The following is a 22,569-nucleotide window of genomic DNA, read 5'->3' as shown; positions in this document are numbered from 1 at the left end:
CCTCAGTGCTAAAGCACAGTTTAAGGTGGAGTTTAAAGGCGGCCAACCACGCCCTAGCTTCAAGTGACATTTGGCCAAACTCGGAACGAAGAGTAACGCCAGCAACACATCGAGGGGCATTTAGGAGTTTTCGTAAGAACTGAATAAGTGGATGATCTATAGATTCATTGATGACTTTAATCCAGATGGCAACACCAAAGAGGATAATTGGGGTAATTTTCAGGTTAAAAACCTGAATAGCCCCTGGAATATATTTGCCACCTTTGGTGTGAAAAAAATTGACAATAGCACCAACCCCAGGTTTAATTTTGTTGGACACTGCTTTTTGATGGGCATTCCAATTTAGGTTATGGGAAAACAGAATGCCAAGGTAAACAAACTCCTTGACTTGGTCAACCTCAAAGCCATCTAATACCCAGCGAAAAAGAGGCATTTTTCTCCTCTTAGTGAAGATCATGATCTTAGATTTATGATGGTTTATTTTAAGACCTTCCCTAGAGCAGTACTCAGAAAAAGTTTGCAAAGATCTTTTCAAACCAATTCTTGTGCGGGACAGGAGAACTGCATCGTCAGCATAGAGTAGAATCGGGGTGGAATGGCTTGCAAGCTTTGGGGGGTGGCAAAACTCTGAGAAATTGGTTGCCATATCATTCAGGTATAGATTAAACAAGAGAGGAGCAAGGAGGCAACCTTGTCTAACTCCCTTGGCCAGTTCAAAAGGCTCGGTTAGTTCTCCTTGGTTGCCACAGCGAACCTGAGCTGTGAGGTCAGTATGAAATTGCTGAATAAGCCATAGTAACCTCCTATCCATAGTAGAATGTGATAGTTTCAACCATAGCCTCTCCCTCGGGATGGTATCAAAAGCTCCCTTAAGATCCATAAAACCCGCATAAAGGGTGCCATTTAGGGATCCTGCTATCCTGAAAAATAAAGAGAATGGTTCAGAGGCACTTAGGAAAGTGTATGAAACACATTTTCCTAATACGAACTTCTAGTGTGAGCTGCATGGGGCCTAGCTGTAAGGGCCCTCTCACTGCTGTGAGAGCTGAATCTTATTGAGCAGTTGAAAATCCAGCATCAAGCAGAGAAGCAGAATGAACCTATAAATCAACTAGCAAAGGTGGTTCTAGGGCTAGGGAGGCTACCGTATTTTCCCCTATGCAATAGAAAAAGGACTCAACACAACTTTCTACTAGAAAGTGGTAAAAAGATCATCCCTGGGTCATTTCTTGCAGGTTTCCTTTGAGTAAGCTTTCATTTATATGTTACAGATGCAAACATACTTTTGAGTTTGCAGAAAGAATTCTTATCCTCCTGTGCCCACAGTCTATCAAGCATTAGTGCTAACCATTCTGACTTGAATTAGGGCGCTATACCCAGTCAACCTGGAAGCAGCATTGTGGCAGTGCTTAGTCAATTACACCATTGGCTGTGGTTGTTGTTAGCACTGTAGAAGTACAAAGTCATCTATACCAGGATGCCAGCCTCCAGGTGGGACCTGGGGATTCCCCAGAATTACAGCTCATCTCCAGACTATAGAGATCAGTTCCCTGGAGAAAATGGATGCTTTGGAGGGTGGACTCTATGGCACTGCACCCCGCTGAAGTCCCAAGCTCCATCCCCAAATCTCCAGGAGTTTCCCAACCTGGATCTGGCAACCCATCCCCCCATCCCTGCTGGTGGCCAGGGGGGACCTGGCAACCCTAATCTACACTAAGAATGTCTGTGTATTTGAATTGCTTGCCATGTGAAATAGCCCCACTGCGTGGAAAGTCTTTGTACCAAGAATGCACAGCATGGTATGGCAGAGCTCCTCATGATGAGACTGATTTACATCACAAGATATTTTCACATATTTCACACCCAATAGAGACAGCGCCATATAGCTGTGTTTTCAGCATAGCTTTGCTGTCCTATACCATCATCATCATCATCATTCCTTTATTGACATACAAACACAATTCAAAAGGTAACAAAGGGAATGGAAATGTTACAAGGTGCCCTTTATAATATGGTTAAAAAGCAGTTACATTGAGAAATAGAGGGGGTTACCGCACTTTGTATTCCCAGCGATGTATTAAGAGTTTGAAAATGTTATAAAAAACATCGCTTTAAAAGGGGTTTTAGATACCACGGCTTATAAATGGTTGGAAGACGTCTTCACAGCTAAAGGGGCCAAAGTGCGAACAGTATTTTGTATGACGTTTTCAAACTCTTAATACATCGGTGGGAATACATAGAAAGTGCAAACAGTATTTTTTATAACATTTTCAAACTGTTGATACATTGCTGGGAATACAAGTGCGGTAACAGTCACAGTTTGTTGATACTGCCATCTAATTAGCTGTTTGGCGGGCTTTTAAAGCAAACTTTAGAAACCGTGCCACCGTCTCCAATATTTGGGGTGAACAATTGTTCAATCAATAGAGAATATTAAAATAATCTGAGGCATTCAGTCTATTTACCAACAGGGGGCTTAGTAGTTCATTATGAGTTTCTGTGTAGAGACTGCAATAAAATAAAACATGAGCCACTGTTCCTATACAATTATTGTCACAAGGGCACAGCCTGTCAGACAGGAATTTTCTGAAATCTGCCTTCAAGTAGCGCAGATGGCAAGACATTGCTGTCCTATAATGTATGAATCTGCCCCTACTGCCATGATTAAAATAATGGTCACAATGCCTGATTTCTTCTGAAACCTTTTTATTCGCTACACTAATGCACTCTAGTACATTCTGGTATGCTTGAAATCACATTTATTAAAAACATTTTTTCTCTGTGTTTCTAGATGCAGAGACCAATTCTGTCTGCGAGATAGTTCATGTGAAATCAGAGTCTGAAGGCAGGCCGGAGAGGTCATTCCACCTTTGTTGCAGGTAAGAGAGTGCTGCTTTTTAATAATTATTTCTTCAAAAGGCACTTATAAGAACATAAGAAAAGTCCTGCTGGATCAGACCAAGGCCCATCAAGTCCAGCAGTCTGTTCACACAGTGGCCAAACAGGTGCCTCTAGGAAGCCCCCAAGCAAGACGACTGCAGCAGCACCATCCTGCCTGTGTTCCACAGCACCCAAGATAATAGGCATGCTCCTCTGATCCTGGAGAGAATAGGTGTTCATCATGACTAGTATCCATTTTAACTAGTAGCCATGAATACCCCTTTCCTCCATGAACATGTCCACTCCCCTCTTAAAGCCTTCCATGTTGGCAGCCATCACCACATTTTGGGGCAGGGAGTTCCACAATTTAACTATGCGTTGTGTGAAAAAATACTTCCTTTTATCTGTTTTGAATCTCTCACCCTGCAGCTTCAGCAGATGACCCCGCGTTCTAGTATTATGGGAGAGGGAGAAAAACTTCTCCCTGTCCACTCTCTCCAAACCATGCATAATTTTATAGACCTCTATCATGTCTCCTCAGCTGCCTTGATGGTTAATATGAATAAAGAGGAGGGCATGGATCTGGGTCCATATCACATCCCTGCCATGGAGTCACTTGTTCCCAGTGTGATAAATCAGAATACCGGCACAGTTTTGTTCTGAAGTGGGATGCAGTAATCGCTGTAAGCTACAATTGGAACTAAAGAAAATAAAATATGAACACGAGCACTGTTGTTTTTCCCCCCTTTACAGTTCTCCAGAACATAGAAAGGATTTTCTGAAGACGGTACATTCAATTCTACGTGACAAACACAGACGGCAACTCCTTAAAACTGAAAGCTTGCCTTCTTCCCAGCAGTATGTTCCTTTTGGAGGAAAAAGATTGAGTGCTTTAAAAGGTGCAAGGCCAGCTATGAACAGGGCAGGTACTGTAGGGGTTACACATTTTCAAGATCCTGGTAAACCACCGCTATCATAAGACACTCCTGAATTTCTTCTTCATACAAATTTAGGGCTAGTGTTTCATGTTCCCCATGAATATACCCCTCACTCTTCTAACACACATTGATAGGATTCCTTGCAACTGGAACAAACATCCTTCAAGCTTGAGATAACCAGGTGGGACTCTCTTTAATGTCTATGGGATGCTTTATCAAGAAGCAAACATTTAAATTTGGTAAAACAACAAACTCCCATTCAGGTGACTTCTTTTAATACAGAAATGCATACATAATAGGAGATTCTGAGTCAAGAGAAGAATTCCAGGATTGTTGATATGTCAGCTTCAGTAGACAGTAATTTCCTTTTCATATGTTGTCTGTTCAAGACAAACAAAACTGTTCCAGTGACCTGCATTGATTGATCTTGGATTTCCCCCCTACAGTGTGAGGGAGATAAAGTGTATGGCTTCAGGGAGATGGTTACAATTTCAATTGACCTTCAGCAAAGAAAATTGGAAATCATAGGAATTCAAAACCACAAGGCAATAAAAAGTCTTTGAAAAGAAGAACATAATGCTTTACTGGATTTTTGTACTGCCTCTATCTGAGGAGAAAATTAACCTTGTCTCCTGGATGTTTGTAACAGACCAATAACATTCACAGCTTGATTTCTTCTGCAAGACTGCACCTCAGAGGTATAGTTAATGAGGAGCTCCAAGTAAAGACAAAATGGGCTGCAGGGCCTCACTCGTTTCCTGCTGGCTTCTAATTTCCTAAATATCAGTATCTTTGCCTCAAGTGATTTTGAACTGTATACACTCTCACTCTCCCCTTTCTAAAGCCTGAATTGCTAGTTGATGTGGCTTCAGTTTGGGGATATTTGTGATAGGCCTTCAGAATTATTAATTCATTTTCAATTAACCCGATCAGAACTGTGTTTATATTGTATATCCTTCTTTTATGCCTATTCGGTCAACCCCCTGGAATCCCTGTGCCGTGCTGAAACTGGAAGTAGGTTTTAGACTTTTATGCCTTGTCCTGTACTCTTCTTCTCCCCATCCCTCACCATTTGTAGGCCATAACATGTGAAACATGAGCCATCATTTAAAAACATTTGAAGCTCCCAATCCTGTGATCCAAAATCTACTGGATCAGAGATAGCATGTGTTGGAATAAGCACAGGCGCTCCAAATTCTGGTACTTCATGTTGTGAGGAGTTATAGAAGAATTTGTGAGCCCAAGAGCAATTCCTGATCACACCATTTATATCCATTGCTAAGGATATCATCTTACTGTAGTCCAGTCTTCCCATAGCTCCTTAATGTAACTGGAGATGGTGGAAAATTGCTTCTTTCCACTTTTTAAAAATCAAAACCTCAGAAAGGATGGTAAGTAGACTGTACTGAATAAGCTGTACACATGAACACAAAGCTGCCTTATACTGAATCAGACCCTTGGTCCATCAAAGTCAGTATTGTCTACTCAGACTGGCAGTGGCTCTCCAGGGTCTCAAGCAGAGGTCTTTCACATTACCTACTTGCCTAATCCCTTTAACTGGAGATGCCAGGGACTGAACCTGGGACCTTCTGCATGCCAAGCAGATGCTCTACCACTGATCTGCATTTTAAACATGGTACATCTTAGGCCAGTGCATGTTTTGTATCAGATGCAATTAGCATTACTAACTGCCTGCCATATGTAGACCACTGTTATGTTTGAAATTGTGATGTAAACGCTTCACCCCACCCCAAGTTGCCTCAGAAATGAGGTTTTTACAAGCTGTCTCAGAGAATTCTTTTTAAAAAGAAGATCAAGTAATTCTGAGCTTCTCCTGAGAATTCCTGGAAATCCCAAGATTGCCCATAGCCTCTTTGCCAGCCCCCACAGCAAATAAATGTAACTTTGAGAAGGGGTGGAGAAACCAGCAGAAAGTGGGTTAAACATCTGATAACAATAACAGCTGTTAAAACTACTCACAGCCTCCAGCAGAGAGACTGTAAACCTAATAATAACTATATGCCTTTAAGAAAAGTCTTACATTCTCCTCCCCCCAATAATAATGACAGATGCTGGTTTCCAAAATTTCACAGAGTAGTTACTACAACTGAAAATAGCACCCCACAGAATTATTGTGCATGGAAAGTTAGAGGGAAGTCTGTAGTTATGGCCCATTATTCTAGTTTGAGAAGCAGCACACTGGGTTTTTCTTTCCACTGGCAAAAAATCTATATAGAAAATGTTGGTGTAAATATTGTTAGCTCTTGGCAGTTGATCCCTAACTAATTTAAAATGAAACTGTGTTAGAATATAAGTTCTGACAACACAGACTTGAAAATAATAGCTTGTAAAAGCATATGTGCTTTTATTTTTGTACGTTCACAGTCTCTGCTCCAAGTAAGTCTCTTGGGAGAAGGCGGCGGCGGCTGGCTCGGAACAGATTTACCATTGATTCAGATGCCGTTTTCGCCAGCAGCCCGGAGAAAGAGTCCCAGCAGGTGTCTAACAGCAAAGACACTGACCGCTGGGTAGAAGAACAGTTTGACCTCGGTCAGTACGAGGAGCATGAGGACATAAAGGAAACAGACATTCTCAGTGATGACGATGAATATTGTGAGCCTCTGAGGGGTGCAATAGTTGAAAAAGAACTTCAGGAGCAGTTGCAGGCAGCCTCTATTACGAGCAACCAGTTGTGCCGAGGAGACAAAGGGCGCTGTGCCGGGGGCTCTCATGCTCTGAGAATGGCTCAGTTAAAGAAACAAGCTGCTCTGTCTGGAATTAATGGTGGTTTGGAAGGCAGCGAAGAGGTCATTTGGGTTCGTCGTGAAGATTTTGTGCCACCCAGAAAACTGAACACCGAGCTTTAGACCTGTTTTTCCTGTTAGATGGTAGGCATAGATGTGCCCTTAACCCACCCCTTACACATTGTGGAGAATGCTCCTTTAGAATGCACACTTGCACATACAGTTATGGCAGCTAAGCTGGTTAAAACCACACAGCCTCTGTTTTCCCCTTTAAGGTAATGTATAACAAGGGAAAAGGCAAACAAAATTTTGAAATGGAATGAGCTTGAGTCCTTCTCTGTGCATTACAAAGGGCTTTATTTATTCTAAACTAATCAGGGGTAGCATATTGAAATGGGATGCATAGATATTACTAGAAAACATCTTGCTGTGGGTTTTTAAAAAAAATATGTGCAGCAAGTTAGCTTAAATGATAGCACAAGCAGCAAATGATTTTTATATGTGACATGTCAATCATGGGTTCATCTCCTTAAACAAGGAAGCTGCCTTTTCAGACTCCATAGCTGCAGGATTCTTAATAATTTTTCTCTGAAGGTTCAGAGATTCTCACCCCGATGCAGCAAAGGTGATTCATGCACAGAAAGAGGCTTCCATGCATGGACCATCCTTCTTGATGGGGCCCCACAAGTGGAACTGGTGGAAATCCATTGCATCCAACTTCCAGGGGTATGCATGGGGGTGGTCCTGCAGTGTACATGCATTGCTGAACAGATGTGTGATGCTGTCAGCTCCGGCTGCGATCCAGTCCCTTGTGAGGGAGGGCCTTGAACCAGGCTCCCCTTCTCTTTTCCCTCAACAAATATTCAAAACTGAAAGCACTACACATCTGTCTGGCAGAGGAGGTCTCTTGCATGCAGTAGCAGTCATGAAGATACTGACGCAAGAGAGGATCTCCGGATCCAGCGACATTATGTATATTTTAGGAATGTGTGAGGAAAAGTTTGGAATTTTATGTTATGTTGATTTTTTTGGGTCTGTGGCTAGTCTACTTAATGTCAATGTTGGAAGTTCTAGTTTTACATAAATTATAACAATGCCAAACTCTTTTTTATTTTAAAAAAGAGATCCAAATTTAACACTTGAAGATATTTTTCTGTATTTTACCTGAATTGCGAGGGTACAAAGGGATGGGAATTTTACAGTGTTAGTTTTGTTCCAAGTCTAGGATGTAAGGCTGCCCTTTGAGAACGGATTGATTATGTTGATTTTATAGTAAAAATCTGAATTGGAAACTGTTAGAGATAATCTGCTTTTAAAAAAATTCTGAACAGTTGTATATGTTTGAGACTGGAATTCATTTAGCAATGTCAGTGTATAGCTGAGAAACCAAGTAGATTAAGTAAATCTCTGCTGTAATTCTGTTGGAATTAACAGGGTTACATCAAGGATGAGTTTGATCCTGTGTTGGAAGTTAGAGCTCAGGAAAAATGGATTATTTTATGGCCAAAAAACTGACCTCATCCTACTTTCTTCTCCCATATGAAATTAGTATCCTTTTACTTTCTTACTAGATTTTTTTCCACTGCAATAGGCTATGAACAGTGTTCTAAACAGACAAACCTCTTTATAATTTTAAACCTTTTATTGAAACATCTACAACAGGGTAAAATGTGACTAAACTCTGATGTTCAGTAGGTTTCCAAATAATTTTGAAAAAGCACTTTTTTCTTTGAAACTATATAGTTTTCCCATTTTGATTTTGAACTACACAAAAGGGGGGATTTTTTTTTAAGGGGATCGCTTTTTGTATCTATTGATGTTTGACACATTAGTAGGTACGTTGAAAACCTAAAATTTTATAATAGCTTTAGGGATTATATTTTATACAATCAGCTGTGACTATATTTTGAGACATGAGCAGAAAATATTACTCAGCAACATCAGCTGTCTGATGGCCCAGCCAACATTGGACTCCCTACCTGTCTGGTTCTCTGTGCGCTACTCCAGTGTTTTGAAAGTTTTATTCTCTTAACTTTTGCTATAAAAACTTTTGTTTTCTTAAAAAGCTTTAGTGAGATTTCTACACCCTATGTATCTTATTATATTTAAACTCGAGTCAGTTGTGTACCAGCTTATTAGACATAACAATGTTTTAGCTGTCCCCAGTGGAATACAGTAAGCCTGTGAAATGCTGGACGTCCCGTGCTTGGAGGGTGCCATTGTTCTTGTACATAATGTCATGACCTGTCAATGTCAAAGGTTCTTATATATTTCTTTTATAAGCTAAAAGAAGGTCTATTTTTATGTTTTTAGGTATATGAATGGAACGTTGTAAATGCCTGTCAAATAAAATAATACCAAAAAGCGTCGGGTTGTTTTGTATGTGGCTATTTTGATTTGCTATATACGAGGCTGTATTTGATTTGCAGTATACGAGGAGAGCCAGTGTGGTGTAGTGGTTAAGAGTGGTGGTTTGGAGCGGTGGACTCTGGAGAACCGGGTTTGATTCCCCACTCCTCCAAATGAGCAGCGGAGGCTAATCTGGTGAACTGGATTTGTTTCTCCACTCCTACACATGAAGCCAGCTAGATGACCTTGGGCTAGCCACACTCTTTCAGCCCCACCTACCTCACAGGGTGTCTGTTGTGGGGAGGGAAAGGGAAGGTGATTATAAGCCAGTTTGATTCTTTAACAGCCCATTCCTGACCTGTAAGGGTGAAAGCCCTTAGGAGGCCAAGAATGGGCTGCACAGGCGACCGGGCCTCCCACGCCGGCGACCGGCCCACTTACGCCGTTGCTGCCGTGGCCATGCTGCCTTGGACCTTCCATTGGTGTCTTGCCAGCGTAGAGGCCCACGCCGGATCTTGGGAGGCGTCCCGGGGGTTTTATGGAGGGCGGAGCTGCCATTAGGCAGCTCCCTATGCCCTTTCGGCCTTGGATGCCAGCTGCTGGGATGGTGTTACTGCGCCTGCTTTTTAGCAGGCACAGCCTCGCTGTTTTCAATGGGGTTTTTTTCGTACTGGCAGAGTGCGAGGAATGGGTTAGGAGGCGGCGCGGTTTGTTTCCTCTCTGCCGCCGCCACACACCAGCAGCTCAGGAATGGGCTGTAAATGGTAGAGAATGTCGGCATATAAAAACCAACTCCTACTCCTCCTCTTCTCCTTTTTTATTGGCTTCGTAGCAGAGCAACGGGCAGAACACCATTACATTGAAGTACTTAACAGTGCAATCCTAAGAACACTTTCTTGGGAGTAAGCTCCATGGACTAGACTTGAGTAGAGTTCTGAGTAGGGTTGTTTTCGTAGTCACTTAAATTTAGGTTGGTATTTCAGTAAGTTTATGTTTGCTTGAAATCGATGGGACTTAAAGTGGCTGGATTGTAGGGGGGAAATGGAAATTAATCCAGTCCCTTATGTGGGGCAATATCCCATCACTCAAATTGTGTAAATCAGCAGAGTTAAAAACAGCCAAAAGCTATGTGGGGTAATATTAACAGCATACGTATTTAGGATAAAGAAAACTGTATTTAATAAAAGATGATAAGGTTCTGTAAATAAACAACATTTTCTCCTTAAGAGGTTGTACTACTTTTCTTATATTAACTGAAACATTGTTACTTCTTCATAGTGTGTGAGGCAGAGAGCGAACACAGAGTTACTTAGAGAGACTTCTGACTGAAACTTCCTGAGACTGACTGCTAAGTGAATCTGAGTGAGTGACAGTTGGGAGAGTCGGTTAGAACTAACTGTCACCTGAAGGGAGGGACCGACTCCACAGGAGCACAGAGCCCCCTGCCAATCAAACTAGGCCCCAGCGTTAAATCCAACATGGATAGAGTCCATGTTTTCTATTGGCTGTCAACCAGCACCTGTTCTGCAATTATTGTGTATATGTATCTATCTTGTACTTCATTATGTCTTCTAATACAGACATTACTTTCTTGCTGTTCCAGCGTTGATGCTGAAATTAAAGTATTGCCACCAAAGGGGGTGCTTGAATGTGCACTTCTTGAAATTCATCTTGTGTGATTTATTGGAAAACGAAGTAATGCAAAACAATATCCATGCCCCAAAAGGTTCAGTACAGTGTAGAGTGCAGCACACCACTGTCATTCATCTCTCCCAGCAATGAACTGGACTGGCCGTCTGCCCTTGTGAAAAGGCGGAATATACATAGGTGGGTTGATATTGCTCATTAGCTTGTCTTGATCTTAGACCTCCTTTCCCCATTCCTGTCCCTACGAGTCCTGCCAGAATGCTCTATATTCACAGAACCACCTCAGGACTCACTTAAGAGGCATACATTGGACATCATTATTGTAGCAGGCAGCCTTTTCTGTATTGTCCAGTTCGACACCCCATGGTTAGCATCTATAAACTGGAAGCATGTGGACCTTGGACAACAGACAATTGTTATTTCCCACATCAGCATCGTCCCACTTCTGGAAGCTGGGAGTGCCATATGGTTCCAGTTTACACAAACTAAAGGTAAAACATGGGGCTGGTTTGTATGAAGCGGCTTCATTTTGTAATATGAATTCAGTAGTTATTTGTTGCCACTCATCTGCATCTGGACAGTTCTCTGCACAAGTGAAATAGACAACCTTGGGCGCTATCTGGACCAAAGCCTAGATATTTCTCATTGTTGCAGGAGTTTCTCTTCTCTCATGTCATTAGGAACTACCTATCTGGGCTGCAGACAACTCATCTATGCCTATTCTCCAACTCACTCCCATTTTTCCCTTTCACTAAAGCTGAAGCAAAGACCTTCATAAATAATAATCTTCCCCAAGTGATTGTCTAATCAAGATCATGTTCTCTCCCCTTATAACTGTTGACCACATAGTTACTGAGGCATGCACAGAAACCCACAAAATAAACTATTTTAAATAAATTTGCAGATTTATCCTCCCCAAAAAACTTTCCTTAAAGAACTTTTCAATGTTAAATGAAACTTAGATAGGTTTACTATCTGCTCCTTTCAACTCCAGCCCAAAGTAAATTGACGATATTAGCCAGGGCTGCAATGGAAGTTTAGGGGAGAAATGAAAGAGATGATTTGCTGGGGATGGGAATAAACAACTGAGAACCACCATCACCCCAGCAATGAGGTGACTGATAAGGGAGATAGTAGAATGGACTAAACCAATTTGACCTGTAGGTAGACTCCAGCTATGGACATTCAATCGCATTAAACAAAATTGAATGCAAATAGAACGCTGGCACAGCAGAGAGGTTTTATCTTTCTGTTTAATTCTGGCATTCAATGTGGAGGGAGTTTTTAACATAGGGAAGAAGTCTGAAGTGGGGTAGTCCATTCTACCATTTTATTTCTGTCTCCTGCATGTGTGAACTAGGCCACAGTCCTCCTCAGTCTTATGCAACTGATTTTTATTCTTTTGATCCCAGACATTGCTTGTATCCATGAAGCAGAATCTGAAGGTTCCAAGTTCTATTTCTAGGCGGCATCTATTTAATTAAGAAACAATTCTGATCAGCACTGCTATGTTCGCCGCTATCTATTGGAGCTGGGAGGAGGGGAGTTTAAAATGAAATAGGGGCCTAAATAAAACATTATGCCAAATTTGATCATGAAAGTAAGTTTGAAGTTGAGGGCAATTTTAACAAAGAAAGAGCAAGAATTTAATCTGAATGTTGAAAGGCTTGAAACTACATTTTAAGGATGCTCAAAGGTGTAAAGCAAGGGATGGATGGACTTACTGGGTTCACTTCCAATCAGGTTTTGAAGACTGCTCCCCCCCCCTTCAGTTTGTCAAATATATTAAAGCGGATTGTTGAATCTTCATTTGATTTCACAATTCATACTGGAAAGTGAGCACATCAAGAAGATGGTGGCATCATGGATTCTCTACTATGTTTGAGGCCAGGACACAATCATTTACATTCTAGAAAGATCTGGAGATATTAATGAGACTGACCTGAAGGTAACTTAACTAAGCTTGGATCATGCCCCCCAGCTGATTTATTGTGATAGGAGTTTTCATAGGAAATTGTTTGCTTCATCAGTTGCATAAAGTGAAGACGATAATCAAAGATACATATGGGCCAAGAGGGTGTGCTAGAATTAATATGCTGTTAATGAGTTGAGAATTAAGATATACTTTTGATTGCTAGAAAATGAAAATGATACATTTACTTAGAGTGAAGTATTAACAATCAATACAATCCATAACAAAATTTGATGTAAAATATACTTGTGGTTGTAACTTTATGGTGTGGCTTTTTACTGACTGGACATATTTATTGCTCTGAAATAACTTCAGAATATAGCAACTCAGTGACACTTGTTTGTGGAACTAGTTGGGAACCACTCTTTCCAGTGGCCAGAAGGTGGCGCTCCTTTCTCAGACATATGAGTGCAAACCAACTTTTTGGGTTGTATAAGCAGTCAGAGCAGTTGTATTTGACTTTTCATCTAATTAAACTGCAGACCCCCCCCTTTTTTTGTTATTTGGAAGCTGAATTTGCTAGAAGAATGTAATATACATAGATGTAGAAGAGCTATCTCTTCTAGGTAGAATTTTAGCTTTACGTCATTCAATCAGGAAAAAGCAATTTCAAGGGATGAGTTTAGATTTACTTTCCATTTGGGAGAGATTAAAACTCTTAATTAACTCTGTAATACCTCCTTTAGAAATTGAACATCTCCCTAGCTTTTCAGCCACTAATCACAAAGTGATCTAATTGTGTTTGATGTAATCATGGTGGTGTCTTAAAGCAGTGGACACGTTCAGATAAGTGTAGAATCCAAGCCTGATATTGATATTTTTATGGTATATAATCTGAGCAATAGAAGGAAGTGGAAAAGGAGGTTTTGTATAGAAGAATTTAGTCCTTAAGGATAAGAGAACAACTCATATGTGATAGATTTCAAAATGGTTTCTAGATTAAGATTGATAGTCGAAATTGACAAATGTATCTACACATGAAGCCTACTGGGTGACCTTGGGGCCAAGTCCAGTTCTCAGAACTTCTCTCACCCCACACAGAGACAGGCAATGGCAAACCACCTCTGAACGTCTCTTGCCTTGAAAACCCTATGAGGTTGCCATAAGTCAGCTGTGACTTGACAGCACATACACCCCTAAAATATGTATTTAATATTTTCCCCAAAGTGATGACGGTTCCTTCTTTAATGTATTTTAATTATTGTTATATGACTTTATCTAAAAGCCTATGCGCTATATAGACTTCCTTGAATAAATGAAATGAATATTCTCGGGAAGACTTACAATAGTTTTCTGCATCTCCTAAGATTTCCTGAGCTGCTACGTTATTGATGATTAAACCATGACTGAGAAAAGGATTCCTTTCCTTCCTGAGTCTCAGGGAGGAGTTTTCCTCCTGCTTGAGTCTCAGGATAACATGCTGGTAGTGAACACGGGAGGACTCACAGTTGTTCTTACCTGACTGCAAGCCACTCAACAGCTTGAATCAAGAGATTGGCTAATCTTACTTATTATTCACCCAGGCGGACTGGCCAGAGTGTCAGTTTGCCCGATGGCAAGTGGGCCCTGTGGGCCCCTGACGAAGTGGGGGGCCCTTAACATTAGACATCAAAAGTTCCAATATTATCGCTGTATGCAACTAAAATTTACGTTTTATTACAATTTTAATATTTTTAATAAAATCATTTTTCAAGGATACTTTATATTTAAGAATATAATAAATAATTCTGGAAAAATAATTCTGATTTGGGTTATGTGAGGCCGACGCATACGTTATATAGGCACAGATCTTTACTATTGCGACTGTGCAATGAAGCTTAGCTGGGAATTTTAATTGTACCTTTTTTCCACTTAAGTATTTTTTGAAAATTTTATTTATTTCTTATAAAAATTAAATGATTGTCTTACAGTCCGCCACTGTTCAGTGCAGTTGCTTGAAGGATGTGTTGATGGGTAAAGGAGATGGTGATTGGAGAAGAGTTATTTTTCCATCTGAAGTTTCTGCCTGCCTTCTGAGATCAATGTGCATGGTACAGATGTACGTCTTGCAAGGTGGTGGTAGATACTCTCTCTTCTCAGAGGCTCTGAGGTGGCTCCAAGTAGACCATAAGGGCAGGCTTTTTGTGTAGCCTCTTCCCACTAGTAGAAATTACCTGGGGAACCAGGAAGACAGACAAATTTGTGATTGCCATCTAGTTGCAATGAGCATTCCTCAGGGCATGAGTATGCCAGAACTTCAGTATAAGCAAGATGATGGTTCTACATTATTTTATACATAATTGGGCTGGTAATGAGCTGCTCCCATATATCTAATCTCACAAATCATGAAGTACAAATTCCTGATCTGTTTCTGAAATGACAAAAAGTTGATCCTAGCATAGCTATGAACCTGCAGCCTCTTCCTGCACCATGGTTACAGTAGAATGTAAGAAATATCCTCATTGATATTCTTCGAAGTCTTCAAATGCTCCACTACATGAATTACAATGATGTAACATCGCTTGATTTTTTTTTAATGAAAAAATTGGTTGGCATTAAATAATATTCGGTCACAATAATACATATCTTACCAAAGCCAGTTTGTTCTAATATTTATAAACTATAAACTCTGTTTTGGTGAAAACAATATTTAGTTGGGTTGGGCTGCAGTGTGTCTGCAGTTCCTGACTACATTTTAAAACAAATGCAGCTTTTAAAAAGTTCTCATATTTTTGTGAGAGAAAATTCTCGGTATGTATGCAATGCTCTGTAAATGTAATCTTCTTATTCTAGCTTTTTATTCTAGCCTTGGATTTTCTGCATACTGTTTTCTTAGAAGCTGTAGCTGATACATAGAAACAAGGTGTTGTTCAGCAGTCATTCCAACAATACCAATTAATTTAGGCTGTTAATGTTGGTTGCTCCTCAAAGGAGGGAAAACACAGAAATATGAATTGGTATTTGTTTTGTAAAAGCACCCTTCAAAGAAGAGTAGACTATTTTGTATGTGTTTTGCTAACACTTTCCCTAGTTTTCCACAGGCTAAATGCCTTTATGGCCCTGACCTGGATGACCTAGGCTAACCTGATCTCGTCAGATCTCAGAAGCTAAGCAGGGTCAGCCCTGGTTAGTATTTGGATGGGAGACCACCAAGGAATCCCATGGTTGCTGTGCAGAGGAAGCCACTGGCAAACCACCTCTGTTAGTCTCTTGCCATGAAAACCCCAAAAAGGGGTCGCCATAAGTCCGCTGCGACTTGACGGCACTTTACACACACACACACACACAAATTCCTTTGTGTACTTTCTTTTGGTAGAGCCACCAGCTACATAAGAGGCTTATAAGTGTAAAAAGATTTGTTTGTTGCTCAGCACTTCATATCTCAATGCTAATTTTAGTACTCAGGCACACACTCCCAAATAAAACCACCTCATTGCAGAATTAGATACATTATTTTAAAATCCTCAGAAGTGGTAGCCCAATCATTTTCTCAGCTACCACTTCAGGTTCTTAAACTGATCATGCCCATGATCAGTTGTCTTGTCTTGCTGGAATCATTTGGCTGCTTTGTTTTAGGTATTTCATTTCCCAACAATCCTTGACATTGTAGTGCCCTTGAAAACTGAGCCATTTAACTTGTGCACATACAGGCACAACCAGTTCCTCCACTCACCACAGGAGGAAAATGCTGGTGCCTATACTGTTGGGTTTAAGTATACCTGCCCCATTTATTTATTTGAGTTCCTAGCTCTCCTTCTCTTACTTTCAAGGGTAATAACAGTATTGGTCATTATAAGCAATACTGACCTGAAAATAAAATTAACTATATTGTAACCCGAAATGCTCCTTAAATGGGGAAATTAGCTGGGCAATCGGTAACTACAATGTTTATAAAGCGGGATGCAACCAACTATAGCAGAGCCCGTATTCTGTGACCTTAGAATAACGACAGAGGCAAAGGGAGTCCAAATTAAGAGAGTTTATGTTTTCAGGTGTTCAGTGATGCAACACAAACACACACAGAGATTCTAAGAGTTCAAAGAGAGCAGTACAGAGACGTTCGCCAATTTGGCAGGAGTTCGATGATGGGTTATACAATACCTTTCCTGTAGAGGAGGTGTCCTGAGTTCCAGTAGACTAGGATACAGAGAAATAGAGAGGGGTGAGGGATAGGGGTTCCCGTGGGCTTGACCAGTGAGGCAGGAGGGATCATGGCCAGGCTGCGCAAAACCTAAACCAACAGAGTGACGGCAAATATGCCAGGGAAAGACCTACGGTAACATTATGGGTTTGGGCGACCCCAGTTATACTGTTTCTCTGGGGGCGGTGTGATTGGATTACCCCTCCGTGGTTCCCAGGTGACAAAAGATGACAAAAGGATTAATGGTCTGCTGCCGGGGTGGGGTTGTAGAGAATTTGGAAATCTATTCTAATTCCAGTGACTTGTGCAACTCGGGAGGAACCGGGAGAATCTTGATGATGAGCTTAATGGTTTAAAACAATAGGCGCGATCTCGCTGCGTCCGGGGATCGTTACTTCGCATAGCTGGAGGAACGAACCATCGTTATCTCAATGTCTGTTGATGGCTGATTAAGCGCTGCCAATGATGCAAGGGGAGGGGGGTGTAGATGAAGGCTACGTGCCTTGGCGCTGTCTCTGACATGGCTTCTGCTGGAACGGAGATGCACAGGAAATAGAGTCTTTCTGGTTCACTGGAGAGGTTGACCTGGCCTCGGTTTCTCAGCTGCCGGCAGCTTGGGATACACTAAAGCGGTTGTGTCAGTTTCACTGGCGCGCGAGAGAGCCTTCCCCGTAGCATTTTGGGGCAAGGTGCGTGGCTTGGAACAGCATGCACACGTATGCCTGGGGTTGCCATGACCAGTCCGGGAGCTTGGGGTGCTCCGTTAGGCTACAATATGGACTGATAGCAATGTTATCACAATGTTATCATTGTTATATGGACTGATAACAATGTTATCACATTGTTATCAGAGCACATTCTGATATGTTGATAGGGGCTAGAATATATACGGCTACATTTCCAACATATTTTGTTACAAGGACATTGTTAACTACAATAAGAGCATAATAATAATACATTTATTAATACAGTCAAATCAGACCAGTACAATTTTTTTTTCCAGCAATACACCTCAATATGGAACATACATGATTGTAACCTGAGGATTCTCACCGCTTAACAATTTCCTAACTCTATGCACTGAATCCCAGGCAGGATATTTTGCCAGCAACGAGGAGGTCATTTCATCATGAACATTTTCATAAAGAGAGCAAAATAATAGAATGTGTTCCATAGTATCGACTTGCCCACGGCCACACAAGCAAAGCCTTTGAGATATGGTTTTTTTTTTGTAACGACCCTCTAAAAAGGCTGAGGGCAATGCTGAGCATCTGACCAGTAAAAACGCTTTCCTATGTCACTACAATAAGAGCAAATTTCAGACAAACAAATGCATAGAACTACCATCAGCCCAATTAAAAAACTAAAATATCTATGTGGTCTGTGTCTAAAGTAAATACATTTTATTTATAATACTTACGGAAAATGTAACATACTACAATAATGCAGCAGTCTAATCTGATGGCCAAAGTAGACGAGATGGAGAAAACACAAGGGAAGCTCCAGAATGTCATTTCCAAACTTGGGTGAATGGGCAAGGAATAGCAGATGAAATTCAGTGTAAGTAAATGCAAAGCCAGGCATGTAGGGAGAACAACAATTTTTGGAAAGGTAAATTCCATGCTAGGGATCATTAGAAAAGGGACTGAGAATAATGTCCTTGCACAAGTCGTTGGTGTGGTCACATTTGAAATGCTTTGTACAGTTTTGGTCATCACATCTCAAAAAGGGTATTGAAAAAAGATGGGTATTGGAAAGGGTATTGGAAAGATGAAGAAAAGGGCAACCAAAATGATCACAGGATTTGAGGAGTTGCCCTGGGAAGCAAGGTTAAAGCATCTGGGGCTTTTACTAAGCTAACAGGGTTCTCCAGGAATGTCAGCTTTAGTTCCCTCAACCCATCCATTAGATATGGACTGCACATTGCTACTTTCTGGATAATCCACAAGGGCTAAAATGCATTAGAATTACACCTGAAACTGATGTTGGATGAGATCTGGTTAGATAGCATGCTACTCTTATTGAGTTCCAAAAGCAATTACATGTTATCCAGATATGTCCTTAATTTGGTCCATTCAGAGCTAGGCCAGCCACTTGTGATTCCTCTGCTGTTAAAAGGTTGTCTTGCAAATTGCTTCCTGGAAGCGAAGCAACCTGCCCTTGGCCTCACGATTTTGGATTTGAACAGCCTAATATCAATGCTACAATACTGCAAAAGACATTTGTGCCATTAAACACAAAAGGTTATCATCTCCTAACGCCAGCTATTCATCTTGATATATCAATTGTAAAATAGCACAGCACAAAATGGCTGTGACACTACAAAGAAAACACAGCATTTAGTATCAAAGCAAACTGCTGATAAAATGGTAAGATTTGTGTTAACTAGAATCATTCATTGTGTAAGGTGCTGAGAATTTTGACTAACCACCCTGATGCTTTAATTGTACTTTCTAATCTTACAGCTCTCACATGATTACACGTTGATGCTTTGGTACTTACTGGAGCACCATCTATGGTAGAAAAACAGCTGTCATTTTACAAGAAGCTTAAAAAATAGTTTTAAAAAAGGTGATTAGAATGAATTTCAGAATTCAGAGACTGAATTTTGCACTAGAGAAAGTGGAAGGAGAGAATTGTTTCAGACTAAGGAAAGCGGCTGGATATAGAGAAGAGAAAAAGCAGCCAAGCTAATCTGATAAGCAATGTTGATAAGCAATTGTTTAGAAATCAAAGGCAGAATATAGAATATTTTCTACACTACATAAATGTTGCATTTTAGGAAGCATAGACTAAGAAAAATACCCTCTAAAAACATGACAAGCCTTGCTAGATAACATACATATCTGGTTTCCTATAGTGGCCAACCAGATGTTCCCAGAAATCCTACAAGTGGGGCACGGTGCCTCCCCCCTCTTGTTGCATTCTACCAACTAACATGCAGAGCCAAAATAGTCACAATAGTCTTGATAGACCTGACTGCTGAGAATTTGTTAGATCTCTTCTCAAAGCCATCTAAGCGAGTGGCCATCACTACTTCTTATGCCAATGAAGTTCATAAGTTAATTTGCTTTGTGTAAAGTAATACTTCCTTTGTCCTAAATCTATTGGTGTTTAACTAAACTAGGCACACTCTTTAAGTTATAGCAGGAGGAGGAAGGCAAAACGTTCAATTTTTTTTAACTATGCAGAATTTTATATCTCTATCATGCACCCCCACCCTGATCTTTTCTTTAAACAAAGAAGTCCCAAACACATCAGCATGTCCTTATAAGAAAGGTGTTCCAATCCCTTTGTTATTTTGGTTGCTCATTTCAGTATCATTTCCAGATAATCAGAGTCTTGTTCATGAATTTTCCAGAGTTAATGACAAAGACAATAACAATGCAGTCCTCAACAGAGTTCTAAGTTTCTTGAAGTAAGGGTGCTTAGAAGGGTGCAACTCTGTTTAGGATTGCCCTGAATCGCCTCTTTTAAATTAACTGGATATGCCGTCATAGGTTCTAATAGCGTCAATGCTGTGACTGGCAATGTGTATCTGGACGTGTGACAATCTTATACCACCACTGCTATAACTACTGCAAACATGATTCTGTATAATGCCCTAATGCTGAAAATGTGTTGTTGTTAAAGAATAGCAGCTGTAGCACAGCAATTAATATAATTCACAAGATGCTTAATTACTGACATGAACTGAGTTCTCCAACAGTGTATCAAATATGAATTTTACTCTATGGTAGAATGAAGATCCCAGAACTTTTTCAATTGAAATTATCTGCTGTGATGAAAAACTGCTGTGCCGGTCCAGGAAACGACAACAATAGCAGAAGGTTATAGCCAGCTGCTGTACTCAGCATGTGATAACATTCTCCTGTGGTTGTAGTTTCATGCTGCCCAGAGCAAATTATCAAATGGAATTATACATGTGGTTCTGCTTGCATTACCTTTCACTGGATACACTCTGGTTTTACCTACATAGCCTGTTGCATGAAACCTGTTTCTGAATGTAGATTGCTTTTCCAGTGTACATACATCAACTTTAAATGGTTATGCATCTGCTAGCTGGGTACCGGAGGTTGGGTGAGAGGAAGATTTATATAAGTCTAAGTAGAAATATTACAAATATAATTTATTAGAAGCGCTATGCAAAATTTAAAATTCTTTAAAAGCATTAAAATAGCACAATGGCAAAACTTAGGTTAATATCTATAACCACAAACCCCAAAGCGTTTCGGCCTCTAGGGCCTTCATCAGTGGTTAGTTAAAACCTTTTCTTAAGTATGCACACATATATAGAAATACAATGATGTAAACAAATGCAAATACTAACAGTTTAAAACCCAACCAGGTAAGTGAATATGTTGTAAAGTTTATTCTCAATTATTCAAACAACTGGTATATTGGGTTGTTGTAGTACTGGTTAGTACAAGTCTCTCGTATATTTTGTGTGCAGATATCAACCTGGTGAAGCAGTGATGGGGTTTCATTCCCCTTTTTTTTCTTCCACCATATGTATCTGCTAGGACATATGCCGATAGTTACAACATAAGATTCAAAAGTTAACTCCAAAAGACTGGGGTTCAGGGATTATTAACTCTGTTTCTATTCTTATCTGTATCTAGCAGTAGAAGTTAACGTCTACAGGCAACCCATTCCTAAGTGGGGGGTAGAAACGCGGAGCCAGGAGCAGTGCAGCCATGCTGCCTCCTTAGAGGCTTCCTGGCCAGAAAAAAGAAATATAAAAATATTTAAAAATAAAAAATCATGAAAATCACCCATTGGGTTTAGCAAGGCTCTGCCAGCTATTTTGCTGGTGTAGCCTCGTTGCAGAATAAAGGGGTGTTCCCAGGGCAAAAGGGGTTAGGAAGCTGCCTAAAGGGAGCTCTGACCCCAGGAACACCCTAGGAATGCCCCCCTAATGCTGGCATGGGCTTTCCTTTCTGGTAGGATTCCCAACTGCACACTTATGGCGGGTAATCTACCAGCCATTGCTGCTCTTGCCTGCCCACTCTCAGCTGTGGGCGGGCGGAAGAAGGAGGGGGAAAGGATATCTCCATAGAGATACAATGTATCCAGATTCATTGAGAAACAATGTACCCGGCTTCTCCATTGAGATACATTGCAAAGATCACACTAAAGCATCTGAACACAGACACTTTGCCAATGCATTTCAATGGAGGAGGATGGGGCGACCCCTTCCAGACCCCATAACTCCGGACCCCCTGATCCAATCTTTACCAAACTTGGGAGTTCTTGCAAGGAGAGTTCCTTCTAGCTACCCTGAAAATGTGGGACCTCTACCTGCAAAAATGCCCACGAGCTGCAAAAAGCCCCCAAATGGGTTTAATGGGTTTAAACGGCCGAATTTTTCGGGAATCCTGAATTTAATGCCGAATTCCTACCTTTATTGGTATAGGAAATTTGGCATTCGGGTTTTCCCGGGGGGTGGAGAAGGCCAATAAACCTGAACCTGGATTTTCCCGATTCCCCCCCCCCCCAACAGTCCTACCCCCAACCCTGCCTCCCTAAACCTCCCGCCGGTGGCAAAGAGGGGCCTGGCAACCCTACTTTCTGGGATTTCACTGCCAGCGTGGCAGTGCCAGTAGTGGAGGCCTGCACAGCTTCGTCACTCCCTGGCGCCAGCATGTTTGCCCCGTGCCAGCGTCTGTGCCACTTTGCGCGGAGTCATGCCAGCTCCTATGGAGCTTGGTCCCCCATTAGGATTGCAGCCTGAGAAAACTGAATACCGGAGAGTGATGCAGTAACACCATAAGCCAAAAGAGATTCACAGAAAAGTGGCATGACTTGGTGAGGCTGTCACCGAAACTTGGTATTAGAGTGAATACTCAAATATTGCTATTCCTAGCCCAACATGATAACAAGAACATTTTGTGCACCCCCCGAAAAGGATGTTAATTG

At 41.1% G+C, this 22,569-nt stretch overlaps 1 protein-coding gene across 2 annotated transcripts in view; it reads left to right on the top strand.

The window, feature by feature from the left end:
• The window catches only part of TIAM1 (TIAM Rac1 associated GEF 1), a 175,210-nt gene extending 167,975 nt beyond the window's left edge, over positions 1-7,235 (top strand). For both annotated transcript variants that reach the window (XM_056858306.1, XM_056858305.1), the window contains exons 25-27: positions 2,792-2,879; positions 3,634-3,806; positions 6,204-7,235. In XM_056858306.1, the coding sequence (XP_056714284.1) occupies positions 2,792-2,879; positions 3,634-3,806; positions 6,204-6,685 (743 nt within the window). In that variant the 3' untranslated portion in view covers positions 6,686-7,235. The remainder of the gene's footprint in view (positions 1-2,791; positions 2,880-3,633; positions 3,807-6,203) is intronic.
• Positions 7,236-22,569: the final 15,334 nt, after the last annotated feature.

The sequence above is a fragment of the Euleptes europaea genome, chromosome 12 (assembly GCF_029931775.1).
Source record: "Euleptes europaea isolate rEulEur1 chromosome 12, rEulEur1.hap1, whole genome shotgun sequence".
Taxonomy (NCBI): Eukaryota; Metazoa; Chordata; class Lepidosauria; order Squamata; family Sphaerodactylidae; genus Euleptes; species Euleptes europaea.
Note: the sequence above shows the minus strand (reverse complement) of the source record. Positions and strands in the feature narration are given on the sequence as shown.